This window comes from Trematomus bernacchii, unplaced genomic scaffold, assembly GCF_902827165.1.
Source record: "Trematomus bernacchii unplaced genomic scaffold, fTreBer1.1, whole genome shotgun sequence".
NCBI lineage: Eukaryota > Metazoa > Chordata > Actinopteri > Perciformes > Nototheniidae > Trematomus > Trematomus bernacchii.
Genome location: NW_022987689.1, coordinates 1894565 through 1913293, shown reverse-complemented (window position 1 = coordinate 1913293; position 18729 = coordinate 1894565). Strand labels below are relative to the sequence as shown.

The window sequence follows — 18729 nt, the reverse complement described above, 5'->3', positions numbered from 1 at the left end:
TTAAATTAAGTCTAAACAAGGCTTATTGATCATTTTCTTGTCAAACTGCAATAACAACGTTAGATGAGGGACTTGCTGAAAATTGCTCTGGGTGTCTTTAACTCATACTGTGTTTGTGATCCCTTTTTGTAATTTAATCTTATCTCCTTAGGGTGGAGCAGAGCATAAAATCCCTGTTGTGATTTCAAAAATATCAAAAGAACAAAAAGGTACATTGTGTTTTACAGAAGGTTTTTCAACCTCGTTCATTTCCTTCCCCTAGTTTGTTCTCACCAAGGTGATTTTTTATTTCCAGCTGAACTCTCTGGGCTGCTTTTCATCGGTGACGGCATCCTTCAGGTAAAATGCCAAAGCTCTTGTTTACACATCTCACCCTACTCTGCAAAATAACACATACCGTCTCTTTAATAATTAATGTGCCACTCCGCAGAACTGCATGCCTATACTGTAGGTAAATGTCACACCTCAAGTCCTTCATTTATTACATGTATTCCTGCACATAAATAAATAAATCCCACATCTCATCTCCCTCAGCTCATCTGATGCAGAGCGAAAACTCACAAGCCAGCCGTCAACACTCTGTATTAATGGCAACTGTGAATGTGACTCTCTTGTTTACAGTTTCCGGCGCATATGCCGTAACAGTTATTGTGTTCGCCTCATTAATCATTTTGAAGTTAGCGCTGGAGTGATGCAATGCCAGCGGTATTATTTAGGGTAACCCTGTTATTGTTGTTTTCAGATAAATGGAATAAACGTTAGAAGTTATCGCCACGAGGAAGTGGTAAGCTGTCATCTCATATCTCATATTTTTCTTCCACTGCAACTGCGCTTTCAACGGCTTATCTCGTCTTACTTTTGTATCTTCTTGACATGTAAAGCCAAGTGTTTTTGTATTAAATGAACCTATAAGAGATGTGTGGATCTGTTATCTTGGCTTTCAATTCTTAGTGAGAAGTTAGCACACCATTTTTCATCACAGCAAGCCTTCACAAAACCTCACAAATGACTGAGCCTGCAATACAAATATCCCTGTGTTTTTTTTGTCTTTCTTGCAGGTCCAGGTTTTGAGAAATGCTGGGGAAGAAGTGACTCTAACTGTGTCTTTCCTTAAGAAGACTCCTGCCTTTCTCAAACTACCCCTGTGTGAGGATTGCACATGTAAGAAACCTCTACATGCACTCTCTAATTAAAGTATAGGCCTATAATCACCATAACCGGAGTGCAAAAATAATTAACCAAGAGTATTTATAGCTGGTATTAATTTCAGTCTAGGATTGGTTGTCCTGGTGACAATAACCTGGAGGATGAACAGCCACTTCGAGAACAAGAAATGTTAAATATAGTTGCTTCCCGATTACAGAATTGGGAGTTTCAACTAAATAAAGATGCCATTCTGCTAAAGAGAGGGTGGGGAAAAGAGAGGAATGGACACATCTCCAGCTTCGCAAAATATTTCTAAAGACTAAACTGAAAGAATTGACGTTGCTCATTGTTGTGCAATTGATTGCTCTTGCATGGGAAAGCTTCAGCCCCGGCCTTTAGACATGAAAGCTTTCATAAAATCCTTTCATATGCGTATATAGGCCGGGTTGACCGGCCGTCCAACCAGTCATCTGAATACAAATCGGCACCGAGCAGAAGCCCACACTGAAGGAGAACAAAGCAACCCACTTTTGTTATCTGTGATTCACTGCAGTTGGAAACCTTGAAATAGATGTATGTGTTACTCTAGATGTCTTTGATTTATCGATTTGTCTTTTGTGTTTGTTTGTGTGTCCCTGCTGTACATTCAGGCATCCCCAGCGACCAGAGTAGTGGGACTTCCTCTCCTCTGTGCGATAGCGGCCTGCACTTAAACTATCATCCTAACAACACGGTACTTTTTCTATTAGCCATCTCTTGACTGACTGTTTCTATTACTGTCCATCTATGCAGAAGTGCCAGAAAGTTGTTTCCGTGTAACTGTCACTGCTCGCTGAGGCTCTATCTTTATCTCTTGAGGGTGATTCAGCTTCCCTCGCTCTGCCTTGCCTGTGCACCTGCAGCAACAACAGCAGCAGGACTCTCGATGTGTTGAATGTATTGAAAAGCTCCTTTTCAAATTGTGTTTCACACTTCCTACAGGACACGCTGTCCTGCTCGTCCTGGCCCACGTCCCCCGGACTCCGCTGGGAGAAGAGATGGGTGGACCTGCGCCTCATCCCCCTGCTGCACTCACACCTGTCTCAGTACAACCCGGGCTCTGACGTCTGCAGGTGAGCTGCTGGTTGCATGTTGAAGGGTCATTGGTGCCTGTTCTCACTTGCAGAGCTGGTGTCTCGCTGTAAGGCTCTGCAGGAATTAGTGCCGAGATCTTTTGTAAAATGCTTAAAGGTTTTTTTAATAAATGGAGCAGCTTGTCATCCTTCATCTGAACAAATATATTCAGTTCTCCTACTTAGTGTATCCCTTTAGACACAATTAAATAGGCAAAATAGTTCTGCGGTAAGACATATCTACTGAATAATGGATGCTTAAAGGAAAAGACATTACGCTGACAGTAAAGAAAATATTAGATACATTTTCATTTTGCCACACTGTGGATGATAGAAACAGTAATCTTGTGGATTGACTCTTAATGGACCACTTGTGGTTTGGCATGTTTTAGCCCATTAACTGAAAATTGCTAAAGGATACCATAAGCTTTTAGATTGATTAGCATTGTGGTGGGCAATGGGTTCAGTTTCATTTCATGACAGAATGAAGATCAACTTCACTTCATTTTATTACATCAGAATTAAACCAGGTCAGACGAAACATTTTGTTTGCCCAATCATTTCTTATGTGTTTGTGTTTTGAAGAATTGCATCTCCACTTTATCACTAGTTTCAAGGCATTGTTTAGCTGTCCACAACATTACTATTTTGGTTCACTCCCACTGCTCTGATAATGTTGTTTTCTGCAACATCAGGCAGCAAAAGGCAATAGAAAGCTTTCGGAAAACCTTTACACTTAGCACCAAGCCGTGGGCCTTAACAGTTATAGCAATAAGCTTGCAAAGTAAGTGGGGCATTAAGATACTAAAATGCCCGATATTTCCCTCAGGATTATTTTCTGACGGCCAGCAGGGGGAGACTCCACTGGTTGCCAAAATAAGTCAGATTGTTTAATAGAGTATGAGAAAATTAGCCTACTTCTTACTTGTTTTATCATCTTAGTAAACATTATCCTGACAAGTTTATGGCACCAATTGCTGTATTCAAATCGTCTGAAATACAGCCTAATGTTAATTTAGTAAATAACGATCTCATTTAGAAGAATACAGACGATAAGTCAGGGTATGCTGTGTAGCTTCTATGATTAACTGGTCGCTAAATGAAAGTTGATTGTAATGTTTGGTGTCCTTGTTCAGTGTTCTTTTGTACGGTGCTCCACCCAATCACGTCAAAAGACAGACATGGTGAGGGTAAAAACTCCAAACTCAAGGTTTCAAAGCAGACACAATGGGTGACGTCCATAAATCCAATTCTTATACATGGTCAATGGCTATTGCAGGTTCAAAGGAATAGTTTCAGCATTTTGGGAAATGCTTCTTTCTTACTGAGATGTTAGAATTTTCAAAGAGACTGCCCAAAAATGTTACATGCTGGGAGGAAATGGAATGAAAAAATAACTTTGACCACCCGAAGAATAAAGCAAAGTTGAGGAAATACATAATGCAAGGTAGCTTCTGGTCTTTGCAAGTTGCTTTTCATCCCCTGCTGACACAAAAATAATCTAATGGCTTCCCTGAACATCGAAAAAGAATAAGAAATTGATACATTTGGTATGTTGTTGGTGGTTATTGAGCTCAAAAATACCAAATCACCCCGTAATCATTTTGTTTTTCTCTCAATTCTCTCAGGAAAAATGCTTTCCAGGTCGTAGCTGTGGATGGAGTTTGCAGTGGAGTTGTTCAGTTCCAAACTGCCGAAGACTGCTTGGACTGGCTTCAGGCAATAGCAAGCAACATTTCCAATCTCACCAAGCACAATGTGAGTATGAAATAATAACACTTGTTAGCTCTGCCGCCTCTCGCTGTCCCCTGTGTAAACCAATAAGGTGTTGGGTTGGGAGTTAATGCAAAAGCCTTTTCAATTTGTGGATCGTCTAACAGTCCCTTTGCAAATGTCACCGCACAACGTAGACCCGTATTAATGTCTTTCTTCACTTCGAGTAAGTACTCACTTATATCCTAGAGCCTTGGGTCACAATAACTGCCAACAAACTCCCTTCAGCCAAACCCATGCTCTTATTATCTATAATTCAACATTATACGTTGAACAATAATTACTGCATGAGGCAGCCAAACAAAAAGAAAGAACAATATTGTATTGTTTCTCGTGTTGTGAGCATCTTTTTCTAGCTCTATAAATAAAGTGTGTTTCCAGATGACGCTCAGCAGGGTGACAAATACAGCTAGCAAGCTCCATCATGTGTGGTGGCTCATAAGAATCTAACTTTGACAAACCAATCAGCATATTTAGGTCTGTTTCCATGTAGCAAAGTTCAAGTTAAATCTCTAGAGGTCTTGTTCAGCCACCATCTACAAATATGTAACCAGACAGTAGTGTTGGCTCTCCACACGATATGAACACAACATGGAGTGAGCACCAGTGATGAATGGGGATTAGTAATTATCATGTGTGTGTGTGTGTGTGTGTGTGTGTGTGTGTGTGTGTGTGTGTGTGTGTGTGTGTGTGTGTGTGTGTGTGTGTGTGTGTGTGTGTGTGTGTGTGTGTGTGTGTGTGTGTGTGTGTGTGTGTGTGTGTGTGTGTGTGTGTGTGTGTGTGTGTGTGTGTGTGTGTGTGTGTGTGTGTGTGTGTGTGTGTGTGTTTGAGAGTCTTGGGGAATAATGGAGGCTTGGTTAATTGGAGTGGACGAAGTGAGGGACGTTAACATAACACTGATCGCTCACTGCCACGATGACCTCAACAATGGAGGGTGAACTAGCAAACTAGATGGATGGGGGGAAAAAACAGTTTTTGATATGGCTGAACCATCAGGGATGTCAATCATCATTACCCTTGTTTTCTATCATTTTAGTGTTCAACTACTTGGGTCTTTTCGATGGAAGTGTACTGGTTATTGCCACCTGAATTTAATGTTGTCCTGCATCCTTTGCATTTAATGTTCTAGATTTTGCCTTTCCTGCTAATGTCAGCCCTGCATAGGCACACATTTCGCCTCAGTTTATCTGTCGTTTTGCAGCTATTTGAGCGATTTGTGCTTCTAGTATATACAAAATCTAAAGACATGAATAACAGTCTAGAGTCATGCTTAGCTGCTCTATGAGACTGTGCTAAATGTCAACATACTAATATGCTGATGTTTTGCACGTGTATTGTGTCATGTAAACCATTTTAATTTACAGTGTAAATGCTAACATTTGCTCATGAGTACTGAAAACATACTGAGGCTGATGAGAATGTAATTGGTTCTGCAGATATTTGGTGGTTGACCAAATAAATCGGACCTGATGATGCAGAGTGAACGAAATGCCAGAGAGATTACAATTCATCCTGAGGACATTAATGTCACTAACATTGTCAAAATAAAAGTGTCAACATCATGGTGATACTTTAAGAAAAGCCAGGGGATGTCCAAAGTCAGTGGGATTTATCTTCTACTGATAATAAATGTCTGTCCAAAGTCCTTTGCCAATCCATCCAGTATTTGTTGAGACATTTCAGTCTGACAAAGGACATTTTTATACGCTTTCAGCTAAATTCCCCAGATCAGAGTCCAAATTGTAACACACTTTATAATTTCATATTTTGAGTCACTTACACACATTCAATCTCATTAATTGTCATATGATATGTTGTTTGTTTATATTTTGTGTGTTTGTGTGCTTTGTGTTTTCATTTTACTGCTGCACAAAACCTCTTTGGGACGAATGAAGTGATTTTTATTGATTGATTTTTCATGCTGCGGATCAGCCAGGGTCCCTCAAAGACCTTGAAAACAATAACCTGTAAAAGTAGGGAATGCATTTGAGGGCACATTTTTATCAATTTGCACCTGATTCAAGATGAGATAAAAAATAAAAGATAATCCCCTATTAATCCCACAGCAGGGACATTTGCAGGATAGTGCAACGACAAGATGCATCAGTAAAAAAAAACATTAAACCAAGACGTAATAAATATTTAACAATTAAAAACACAAAATATAATAAATAGACAGACTGGAACGGTTGACTTCACAAAGTCAAAACAATTCAAAGTCCTATTAAATATTCATAGATAGGCCTTGAAAATAAATGTGGGCCCTCCTTATTAAACTGGAAATCTTGCAAATAAGATGTACAAGTGGACAAAAATAACACAAACTCCTAAAAATACATGAATATCAAGGACATCATTAATAGTAGGGTCATCCTTTGCTTCCACAGCAGTTTTAGTCTTTCTTTTATAGCTGTCATAAAATTGAAATGAGCTGTTTTGTAATAGAAATATTTAACTGTTTGTCATTAAAATGCCTCCAGTTTTCTGAGTGGTGATGGAGGATGGAGTTCTTTGCTCTCTACAAATGTTACATCTGCACGTTAACTTGAAATATCTGATAAGATAAGAAATTGTTGTGCCAAATGTTATGCCAAATATGACTTATATTAGTCAAATGAAATAAAACATTTATGCAATAACTCGACAGAAAGGGGCATACATGTTACAAAATACTATGAAAGAACTGTGGTGTTAGGAACATGCTTTTATATCATCTCGTATATCCTTTGAAATGTATTTATTTTTACTACATTTTTCATGTCTTGCATTATTTTACATGTCCTTAGTATTCCTTAAAGAATTAATATTAGTCCCAATGCAAGTAGCAGATATCATAACATAGCAACGTTTTCTGCAGTGGATTGAGAAGGATGTTTCCTTTATATTGTATAAGGAGATGCATCTGTGCTACAATAACTTTAGCCATCAAATTAATGTAGTGGAGTTAGAGTCAATTTACCCTTATTTACCCTTTACAAAAGTCAAGTCCAAGCACCGGAGATAATGTACAACACTAGCAAAGTAAGGGTTAGAAAGCAAGTATTCGTTTTACTTCAGGTACTTCACACAATGTGAACGTTCTTCTATAGAGTACAAGATGCATGTTTTGTTTGTAACTTAAACAACAGGACCATTTCTTATTTGTGTCAGAGGTAGTTGAACCGTGCGGTCACAGTGACTTGTCCCGACCACAAACAGCTGAATTTGAACAAACCCACCATCACCCGGCTCACATCTCTACAATTATCGTGCTGTTTCGTTTCAGTTCCTCCACAGAAAAAACTAATTGTTTCCTCCGTGGGACGAAACTTCTGTTACATTTCAAAACATCAGTGAGAAACTCTTGCCTCTATAGAAGGACGTGGTCAGGCATGGATAGCTTCATTTGGTGTCCTGCCGTGAGAAAAAGCGTGATATTGATAGTATGGTGTGGATTAGGAGCGAGTGATACCTGTGATCTGAGCAGAATGTTTTAATTTAAAGCCTGACTGCTCTCTCGGTAGTTTCCCCCCGCTTTTATTATCACAGAGAGAATGTTTTTCTTAAATGGATAAAGGAAGAGCCTTGGGTCCTTGTGGAAATGACTCTATCTCATTTTGTAATTTGCATGCATTGAGTAAATGAAGTAGCTCTCACAGTATTCCTGCAGTGATGTGGTTAACATGTTAGCACAGACGCTGTGATGCAGTTTATTTCTCCTTATAAACATTGCCCCTGATTGTGAGTCCCTAAAGGGTCCGGGGACTGTTTAATATTTATTTTATTTTTACCAGTAATGTGTGTTTGCAAGAGAGATTTTAATGAGTTATTGATGTTCTTGTTGGATTTAACAGGTGAAGAAGATTAACCGGAATTTTCCGGTTAACCAGCAGGTGAGATGTTTTTTGAGTTCCTGCTTGTTAAGATGTTTATTTCTCTATGTGTTTTATTATATATGCAGTCTATGGTTTTTGCCCCATCTTATTAATCCCAAGTGATTATAACAAGGTCTTTCAATCACAGAAAGGGCACGGTATAATATTGCTAACTATTGCAACAAAAGGAGAATGTTTGCATCATTAAAGTCCATCCACTGAGAAATAATCAGAAAACAACCTTCAGTCTGTTCGTTCACAGTCTCATTTCTTTCAGTTTAATCATGGGGAGTTAATGCAACAGTGGGGTTTCTTTGTTTCTTATTTACTTTGGTTTCTGCCGCACAAAAACGTATTAATTCATTTGACAATTCTTTGAATAAATAAAGCGGCATGAGATGTGACTGCTTGTCCTAAATCTTTCACTGGATTGTTTTTCCATCCATTAACAGAAAAGCAAGCAAACATTCTACTTAGTTTGCAATCACCCTGAATTAAAAAGGCCCTATTATCCTTTTGGGGTTTTATCTTTCCTGTAGTGTGTTTTATAGGTTGTTGTGCATGTAAATGGTCTGAAAGGCTGAAATCCCCACGTTCCCCCCTGCCTGAAACGCCATTGGACGCCTTTGTTTACTTACGCCACCTAATGACACCACTGTGTAACACTCGCACTTCTATTGGCTAGCACTCCAACACATTGTACGTGATAGGCTAAGGGGCGGGACATCTCTAAACAGTTGACTAATCACAGCAGAGCCAACCAGCTAGCAACCAGAGCAGATTGGGCTCTGGCTTCAGACAGAGGGTGAAAAGAGGTGCTGCAGCACAGGCAGTATGAGAAAAATAAAGAGCTTTTTGAACATTAAAGCATGGACACATGTCACAGTAGAGACATTACATACTAATATGAACCTGAAAATGAGCACAATAGGACCCCTTTAATTGTAATGTACATACAGTTTGGACTATGTCTTAAGTACCTCTGTGAATCAGACCATTATGAGACACAGATCAGAAGAGCATAAGTGCTGAATGATAATATTGGATTTTTACATTATTCCTGTTATGCAGTACCATGACTTGTTAAACCAAAAATAGATGCATGTGCATGGTTCATCTCTAAAGCCCCTGAGAACTCAAGTGGAATAATTATAACTAAATTAGCAACAGTCCAAGTTATTATTTATGAATAGTTGAATGCAGCAAACTCTATGATTTGATCCTTGCTATGTCAAAAAACAACCCAACACATTTAGATACAATTACTGTTAAATATTTGATATACTGTTGTATATTTAATAATTTGATCCAATTGAGCATCACACAGAAACATGTAGAAATCCTGTGTGAAATAATCCAAACTATGTGTGTGATTTTTACAATTTAAAAGCATTCACAACAACACATCGTTTACAACATTAAATCACAAATGTGTATTGTGTGAATCCTTTGAACTAATGTTGTGATTGCTGCATACGTGCACAAAACAACAGCAGAGATTCTTCAGCATCCACTAAGAAAAGTCCAAAACTTGATCCAAAGCAAGACCATGCATTTAAATTGGGAATGATCCTATTTACTGTATCTAATTATTGACGCTAAAAACAGAGCTTTGTATCAGCAGTATCGATACTTTAAGAATAGATCTGGGCACTTCTTACAAACACTGTGACAGAAAATGTGTGTAATGTAGTAGGGCTGCTCGATTATGGCAAAAATCATAATCTCGATTATTTGGGTCAATAATTGATATCACGATTATTAAAAACGATTATCCATTTACTTTGAAAACATCAGTTTATTGGAGAAAAAAAATGTGAACAGTATGTTTTTAACAGTTGATTACCCTGAACTTTAAGTATAATTCAACTGAAAAACCAATACAAAAAATTTTATTTAAAAAAAACTAATTTCTTTTTTTAAATTAAAATAAATAAATAATTGTTTTATTTCGATTATGTTGTTTTCATAATCGTTGCAAGCCAAAATCGTGATTGGAAAATTGTGATTAAAATACAATTAATTGAGCAGCCCTATAATGTAGGACCACGATTGAGAACGGATTAATAAAATGGGTTTTCAAGGCTTTTAAACAATTATTCCTTTTGATTTTAGAGAAGTGTTAACACATCGTTATATGTTCATATGCATTTAATTAAGGAACACATTGATTACCATGAGTCCACTTTATAAAAAGTATGTGCCAGATTTAGTCAAATAGGCTCATTTTCATCTGCAGTCCCTTGTAGGTTGATGGCATTAAAAGAACACATATAATTACACACAGGCAAAGACAACAGTATCTAAGCAAATGAAAACATGTTGTACTTTTGCTTATGATCTCAGTTATAACATTCATTATCCCTCATGATCTCGTCTTTTTATTTCCTGTTTGACAGATTATCTACATGGGCTGGGTTGAGGAGAAGGAGCAGGACTCCGTTCAGGACCGAATGTATTCGCCCAAGTTCCTCGCTCTCAGAGGTTCCTCACTCTTCAAGTTTTCTGCCCCTCCTGTGAGTGTTCACTTAATCTGTATTTGTTTTGTCAAACTTCTGTGTTTGAATTGAGTGTCGCTCAACTCCACGGGACATTTTTCATTTCATGTTAATGTATTGTTGAGAGAGAAAATGCTTTCCTGTTAGGAATAAAAGGAGAAAGCAGCTCGCTCATAATCCTTTGTGCTACATTGATCTCCCTCTTGATTGATGATGATCATTAAATCTGTTTACATTCTGCCAGCTACTTAAGTGATTATGACAAGAGGGATAAGCTGTCAATGGTATAGTGGAGATGGGAAAAGATTGATAGAAAACTGGAATCGCCTGCTCGACTTGAATGTGCAGATATAAATGGGATATGCTAATGTGAGTGGATGGAGGAATATCATAGCCTGCTTGTGCAGACGAAGTGACGATCTTCTTTATGACTGAAGACGTGTTAGTTACCTACAATTTGAACATATTTCCCTCAAATTTCACAACCATTCATCAATCATGACCTAAGGCTAAGCCCATCCCCTGAACAGTGGTTGTCCAATCACAGCTAAGCAACCCTACCAAGTCATTTGTGAACATGTCAATGCACAATGCTGTTGTGCGTTGACATGTTTTCAGATCAGTCAACTGTGCAAAATCATGTAGCAGTTTTACTTTTAGAGACTCTTTTCTGCTCTCTCTACCCTGTGCAGGAGCCAAAATGCTATCATATTTCAGAGCAACGATAGCGCCTCGTCTGGGTTTTTATTTGTTTTGGGTACATTTACACTACAGCAATTCCAGACAATCTTGTGTTAGTGGTTATATCTTTTTTCCTGTAAAAGTAAATCTTCTGTTTAGAAAAACAAACATTAAAGCAAAGCTAAATTGGCTCCTGTAGTAAGCAGGAATCACAGTGTTATTTCTGTGTGAAATCGAAGAACCATTGTTGCTAAATATTTGTTTTTTTAAATTGTAGTTGTGGTAAAAAGTGGAAATATCAGCCAGTATTATCATTGTGATCTGTTCAATTGAGATGTTGACAAGTTGTCTGTTTTCTTTCTCTGTAATCAAGCCATTCTTTAAATCAATCATAAAATGTATGTGATATTTTTCAGGTGACTACATGGGACTGGACCAGAGCCGAGAAAAGCTTCACTGTGTATGAGATAATTTCAAAGATTTTAAAGGTAAAGCAGCCATTTCATTTCTTGAACATTAGGAGAAGCAACTCTTATTGCATTGGATATATTGAGAGAATATAAAGCAGAAAATGTATATACTTATATAACTCGCTGATTGATTTGTTCTACTTCGATCACAATGAAACACTTAAAGGGGACCTATCATGCAAAATGCACCTTTGTACGTCTTTTATATATTGTTGAATATGTGTCCCCCGGTGTGTCAGGGAACTCACCAAGTGTCAGAAAACACAACCCTCTCTCTTTTCCTCCATACCCAAAATCTCTAAAAACGGGGCTGCAACGGATCTGATAAAAACTGATCCAGATTTGAAAATAGTCTGACGTCAGTGACGAGGAGCTCCGCCTATATGGCCAACTCTCCACCAATCAGGGGAATGAGAGGTTGCCGTGGCATGGTAACAGCATGGTAAAATGACGCTCGTAACTCGGCCCCCTCCTTTGCAGGGGGGTGTGGTCAGCTGCAGCGCATGCAAAGACAGGGGTGGAGGAGAGCAAAATAGAGCAAAATGAGGCATGGCTAAAATGCATGATCTGTTTGGTATTTAAAAGAAAACGTATAAATATACCTTATATAGGTATGGCCCTACAATATATTATTCAAATATAGCATGATAGGTCTCCTTTAAGATTCAGATTGTTTTGTTCACTCTGCATGTTCGAGGTCACTTTCAATTTGATTGTGAGAATTTAGCTGCATTTCATTTTGTCCAAACTCATGGTGGCAAATGTGATTCTTATAGATTCGCACATTAAATTAGATGTGAGTCGACCTACTCCTTACACTGTGCCATTTGGGAACATAAAGGTATCAAAAAATATATTAGGGAAAAACATCCTGTTGTTCAGCTGTAATATTCATTACATGCACGTAAGTGTGGAAGAACATAATTCAAGTACTCTTAAAGCTGCAGTACACAGTCTTTACTCTGCCCTCAGAGTGAATAAACCTGCGATTAGCTTCAGGATCCTGCGCTGCTTCACGTCACTCTGCCCATCTGTACCTGATCAGCATGGCAGCCTTACTTGTCTTATCTTAGGATAACGAACTTCTGGACAAGAGGAAGCACTGCTTCAGCGTCCAGACGGAGACCGGAGAGGACTTGTTCTTCAGCGGGGAACTGGAGTGCGAGCTGCTGACCTGGGAAAAGGCTTTTCAGATGGCCACTTTCCTGGAGGTGGAGAGGATACAGGTCCGCACCTGAACAGTAGGCAACGTGCAGGGAATTGTGATGATTTTAATCTAGCTCACGGTTCCAGCTCAGTCGTTTTAGTGCACAGATTGATAAAGCTCATATGACATTTCCTGCAGGAAAGAAAATAGGCTTTTGTGTCCTTGTGAAGCTCTTGTTGGTAACATCTTGTTCTCCTTTTTCTGTAGTGTAAGACGTATGCCTGTATCATGGATAGCCACCTTATGGGACTCACAGTTGACTTCGGCATGGGCTTTGTGTGCTTTGATGCAGCTTCAAAGGTGAGTGTGAGACAGTATTGAATCATCAATACAAAAAATGAGGGATCCTTTCAGGGGGAGATTTCCAACAACTGCATTGTACACAGTGTGATGAATCTAATCATGATGCCTCAGCCTCCCTTTTTATTTTTTCTTAGTGCTACTTGCTTATTCTGCTCTGTGTGCATTTTGGGAGTATGAGCACATTTATTTTGACGGCTGTTTCCCTTCCCCCAGCTCAAATCTCACACTCCTTCCGGCAGTTCATTTTGGCCTTTACCCAAGTCTGAGAGCCATGCAGACTCCACTGGTGCACATTATGTGGCAGGACACAAGCACTGCCATATTGTTCTCTAAGATTTTGGCCCTGTTTCCTGCAATGTGGAGCAACAATGTTCCCCATGGATAGTGAAAAATGTTGCCAGCATATTGTTTAGAGAGAGAAAAAAGCTAAAAACAATCCATATGTAAACTGAAATTGCAGACAATACAGAACACTGAGTAGGATTACTTTGTAATTAAAAGCTGCTATTGGCAAATTTCAAAAAGCTTGTGAGAATTAGTTTCAATCGAAAAACAGTTTTACTCTGTTTGACAAGTTGAGCTGTAATCTGCTGGCTCTGGACCCAGAGTGATATTTTCCACCATAACTCTAGTTTGTTTTGTAAAGCATTTAAAAAAAAAAAAAAAAAAAAGTATTGGAACATATGACACAAGGATGACAGTCCCAAGACGTATTTTTCATATATTTATAATATTTAAAAGCATTAATACAGCAATGCTGATTTTGCACCTGCAATGCTATTATTATAAAGATTATAAAAAATATTCAAGCTTGTATGTTGGAGAATATTTGTTGTGTTCTTTAGTATATGATAGCCCATGAGTGATTCAGAGAATACAAATCCTCCCAAGCTGTAAATGTCACTATTACTTTAGTGCAACATATTCACAACAGTATTGAAGGGAACACATCTGTTTGTCATTCAGATGTTTGGGAACAATTTGTGCTTTATAAGTAAACAAAGAACAACATATCCTCGCTGCCTCTCATATTCTTGTAAAACAAAATCCCAAAGGCACTGCCAGGTGCATGCTGGTCCTATAATGCTGACGTAACTAAACCAAACCAAGCAAAAGAAAAAACATCCAATATCAACCTAATAGAAATAAACCAAATACGTAGAACAAATAAAGAGATATTACAGCATAAAAACCCTCATTATACAGGAGGGTGGGCACTGTCAGTGTTATGGTATTATATATTATTATATTGGATTTCTTTACTGCTCCATTAAAGTTTAAGACTTAGTTTAGTGTTGCAGCTGGTCGAAGTGAAGCTAAATGATCCTAATTAATTTATTCTCTTGGGTAATGTAATCTACAGCGATACATCAACAGGTTTTGTATTATAATTGTTTTTCTTTAGGTGAAATCCTAATCTGTAAAGTATCTACAGCCATCACATACAAGTAAAATAGAGTAGAAATATAAGGTATAGATAAAGCATTATTAAACCTACTTTAACCAAAATAACACATTGTGGTTGACATATTCTCATGATGATTTAACCTTAAGAAGAAACTGAATGAACACAGAGTTTTTCATGAAGACCACAATACAGATATAGTTTTACAATAGGTGGTTTTGATTGACAGGAGAGATATTGAGACATTGTCACCTCTGTCACAGTCATATGAGATTTTATTAGAGGAGAGGTGACACTCCCTGCCAGACTGGTATTATTTCATGAACGTTCTCTGACTTTACTCTTTGCCAAATATCCCAGTGACACTTCTTGTGTGTTATGTTTTAACATTCATTATGTCATTGCCAATTAATCAGATTGGTGTCACAGTCATTATTACGGTGGCATGAATACATATTCATGTGAAAGCATAGCCAGCTGTCTACCTGAAAGTCATCCTGATGTCGTCTGGCTCACTGTGCAGCTTTTGTTTATTCAGTCCAACCCTAATTGAATCACTGAGGCTATTTCAGGTAAAATAGCTGTGTCTTGTTAAATTTCCCAATGGCATAAAAATAACAAGCTTCTATCTGGCTTATCTGTTGACGTGCCCCATTTCTCCCTGAGTCCATGTGGATTTTTTATGTTATTTATTCATGAAATAGTGACAGAATAATGAGTTCAGTAAATCAAGATGTATGGTTGTGATTTAGTTGTTTAGACCCATTTTTACATTTTGTAATTTCTCCTTTAAGGCAGTTCTGTGGAGATACAAGTTCTCCCAACTAAAAGGATCATCTGACGATGGAAAAAGCAAGATCAAGTTTTTATTCCAAAATCAAGACTCCAAATCTATTGAAGCAAAGGTAATTCACTTTGACATATCACTTCTGCATTTCAGTGAAAAGGTCATTCAACAAGGCTTTCAAATCAACCATGCTACTGTATAGGAAAATGAATTACTTACATATGACTTGAGTATTGATTATTTTTTTCTTTCTCTTAAAAGGAGCTGGAGTTTTCAAACCTCTTCGCCGTGCTTCATTGTATTCACGCTTTTTTTGCTGCCAAAGTCGCCTGCCTGGACCCGATGTTTGTGGAGAGCCAAGGCAATGCGACTACCACTGGGTTTCCTTCTCTGTCCAGTATCTCCTGTAATTCACAGACCCCTAAACTCAAATACGCCACCTGACAGGGGCTACTCTCCCAGGACCCTCTCTGAAAAAGATGCTGCACTTGAGTCGTGACTGTGGCCTAAAATGGTGGACAGGAGAATTAAAAAACGTTCAAATAAAGACATTATGGTGGACAACTGTATACAGCGGTTGAATAAAAGACCTCTTTGAGAGTGATATACTTGATACATGGAAGAAGTGTCAGATTTCTGGACTAATTGTGGACCTACGAACCTCTACTTCACAAAAAGACTGTGTGGACACAACATGTGCAATTATAAAATGTTTTAAAGTATTTTTTACCTTCTCTTGATCCTCAGACATCCTGTATGACAAACACATCACAAAGAAAAATGTAGTTCTTTTCCCAAGCCTTTCTATGTCATTTTAATCAAGATTTGAAGAGTAAATACAAATCAGTTGTTAATGAATCAGTCAGTTTGTCACAGACAGTTAATCACTTGACCTTCTCTGAGGATTGGTTTGGGCATCGGATATGATGATGTGATATGATGATGCTTTCTATATTTCCATTTCTTTATGCTTACTTGAAGTTAAAACTTTACCATTCATTCATATATTAATTAGCAGTCAAATTGAATTACATTTTCAATTCCAACATAAAAGCTAAATGACAACATAGAACTGATTCTGAATCTGGATTTTGACTAAACTTAATTACATAGAAGTTTGCAGGCAGCTTTGGTTGGATTAAATGAACGCTTTTGATGTATTTATTTACGAATATGCTGAGTAACCTCATTTATTTTTCAAAGTTTATGACGCATAGCAACAGGTTGAGGTCAGAATATATCTATTTCCTGAATGAGTGGATAGAAAGGCTGTATGAAGGTGTATTTTTTGTGAAAGAGTGATGCTTTGTTAATCACCAACCACTGTACTAAATCTCACAACCTTTAAACATGATTAGAAAACACCTTCCAAAATGTTTAAAGCATTTTCTCCCAAAACGTGATTATGTTAATAAACACTGACATTCAAATGAACTCAAAGATTTATGAATTATGGCGACTACTTGAGGGATTACTTGTACGGATTATGGCATTTGTTAATTTGATGAGCACCAGAGACGACCAGATAGATGCTTCATAACCTCGGGCTCTCATCATAATCTTCTCGATGGACCAATTCAGAAGAATGAAAATCAGCTATCATGTATTTTTGGAATAGTCTATCAAAAAGCGTTGAGCTTGTAAATATGATAACTTTTCATTTTAAAGGAAAATATGTAGCGTCAAGGCCTCCAAAGGTTTTTCGATGGCCCTTTAAACTTCTCGACCTGTATTAAACAGTTTAAAAATGCAGTCAGGTGACAACTAAAATATCATATTCAAAAAGAGTTCAGGTCAATTAGCGCAATTAGTCATGCACTTGCCTTCCATTTTACAGAGTAGACTCCAAACAGAAGAGGCCCATGGGTAAGTAAACTCTAGGGAATTAAATGGGGTCAGTAAAGTGCTCCGTGCTGTGCGGGCTTGTTAAGCTGACAGGAGTGTCTGAGGGAGAGAAATGGTGGTGCAGTCTATGCAAAGAAAGTTTGAGAGATGCTTTTGTGCTTTAAAATCATCTCGGTTGTATACCCTTGTTACACAGTATCTAGAGAGGGAGGTTTATTTAATTTTTTGCAGATGTTTTATTAACAAATATGCTGTATAATAAATTAATAAATGAGAACTTTTATAACATGGATCACATGTGGCGGGTTTTATTTTTCATGTATGGATATTCCACCAATTTAACATGTTCATGTACACATGTCACAAAACATGTATTTGTATTGTATTCAAAAGTGTGCGATGTAATATATGTACCTAAATTATTGTTATATTTGACTAATGTTATTTTAAGTAATAAGGCATAAAATACACTTGAATACACTTAACAGGCTGACATTGATGTTGAAATAGACTTATTCACTTTCACACTCAGTTAAAAAGATTGATACCACTTTCAGACATGAGACTGCTTAAAAATCTCAGCAAGTCAAGCACATTTCCCAATTAAATTATCCTTGACTATACTTGACTGTGGCATTTTGAGATACCATAAATAATAAAGTCAATTCAGTTGCGCATTTTTGTACTTGCTGTTGACGTACTTTAAAAAGAGAGATTAAAATATTTAGATACATGACAATGTTTGTCCATAATTATAGCAAAAAGGTGTTTTCAAAATAGCACAGTCAATTGTACTTAACTCTCAGCAGCAGGGATGAAGGTAGGCTAACTAATTACATTACTTTAGTTACTGCAACATTGCCAATAGTTGCTTTTTTGTGTGTACTTTTAACTTTCTCTAAAGTATTTTATCAATTATTTAACTTTGCAATACACATAGCCTATTGAGAATAAAACAAAAGTGAGGAGATGAACCCAAAAGCTGTTTACCTGTCTGTCTGCTCACATGTCTGCCTGCTGATGGTGGTAGAACTGACACTTACAAATATACATGTTGAAAGCATAGGCTGTATAAGTATAGCCTATAGAGTGAACGTGCATGCTCACAGGCCGAGTGTCAGGGGGTCTGGGGGGCGTGGTCACACCTGGGCCGGGCCTAGCAGTGTTTGGGATTAGCATTCAACAAAGCAATGCTAATATATACTAAATATTGGTGAACGTTAGTGAGATTGCAGCTTGGCACAGTTTAAGAAAAAAGTTGGCATCCACACTTTCTGGTTTAATACACCACCCTGAGAGCACGATAAATAACCTAAATCAAACACACCCTTGTTGCGTCCCCAACAGGTGCACGTTTTTATCTGGCTAATTGCTAAATGCTAATGGCAATAAACCAATCCTCCAGGAGTGATTTCTAAATTCACTCAATAACTTTAACATTCAGTTAGGTGTGTGTGTGTGTGTGGACCTTCTGCTGCTTGACAGAGAGGCTGAATGGACAGGTTATATTCAGCATCGAGAAAGGACGAGCAGAGAAGTTGTGCAGGAGTTTCAGGTGCATGAGGCTACCATGGATGTATAATAAGAACTACAGACAGGTGAGTAAAATAAACACACACGTTGTGATGCATGCAACCATAGCCGGTGC

General features: G+C 37.9%; 1 protein-coding gene across 1 annotated transcript in view; it reads left to right on the top strand.

Moving 5' to 3' along the window:
* Nucleotides 1-17373, top strand: part of sntg1 (syntrophin, gamma 1) — a 31075-nt gene extending 13702 nt beyond the window's left edge. Inside the window, exons 6-19 of the mRNA XM_034137229.1 lie at nucleotides 152-209; nucleotides 296-339; nucleotides 743-784; nucleotides 1059-1161; nucleotides 1797-1879; nucleotides 2128-2258; nucleotides 3887-4016; nucleotides 7865-7903; nucleotides 10285-10401; nucleotides 11481-11552; nucleotides 12608-12760; nucleotides 12949-13041; nucleotides 15244-15354; nucleotides 15498-17373. Coding sequence (XP_033993120.1) covers nucleotides 152-209; nucleotides 296-339; nucleotides 743-784; nucleotides 1059-1161; nucleotides 1797-1879; nucleotides 2128-2258; nucleotides 3887-4016; nucleotides 7865-7903; nucleotides 10285-10401; nucleotides 11481-11552; nucleotides 12608-12760; nucleotides 12949-13041; nucleotides 15244-15354; nucleotides 15498-15680 — 1359 coding nt within the window. The 3' untranslated portion in view covers nucleotides 15681-17373. The remainder of the gene's footprint in view (nucleotides 1-151; nucleotides 210-295; nucleotides 340-742; nucleotides 785-1058; nucleotides 1162-1796; nucleotides 1880-2127; nucleotides 2259-3886; nucleotides 4017-7864; nucleotides 7904-10284; nucleotides 10402-11480; nucleotides 11553-12607; nucleotides 12761-12948; nucleotides 13042-15243; nucleotides 15355-15497) is intronic.
* The last annotated feature ends 1356 nt before the right edge of the window (nucleotides 17374-18729 follow it).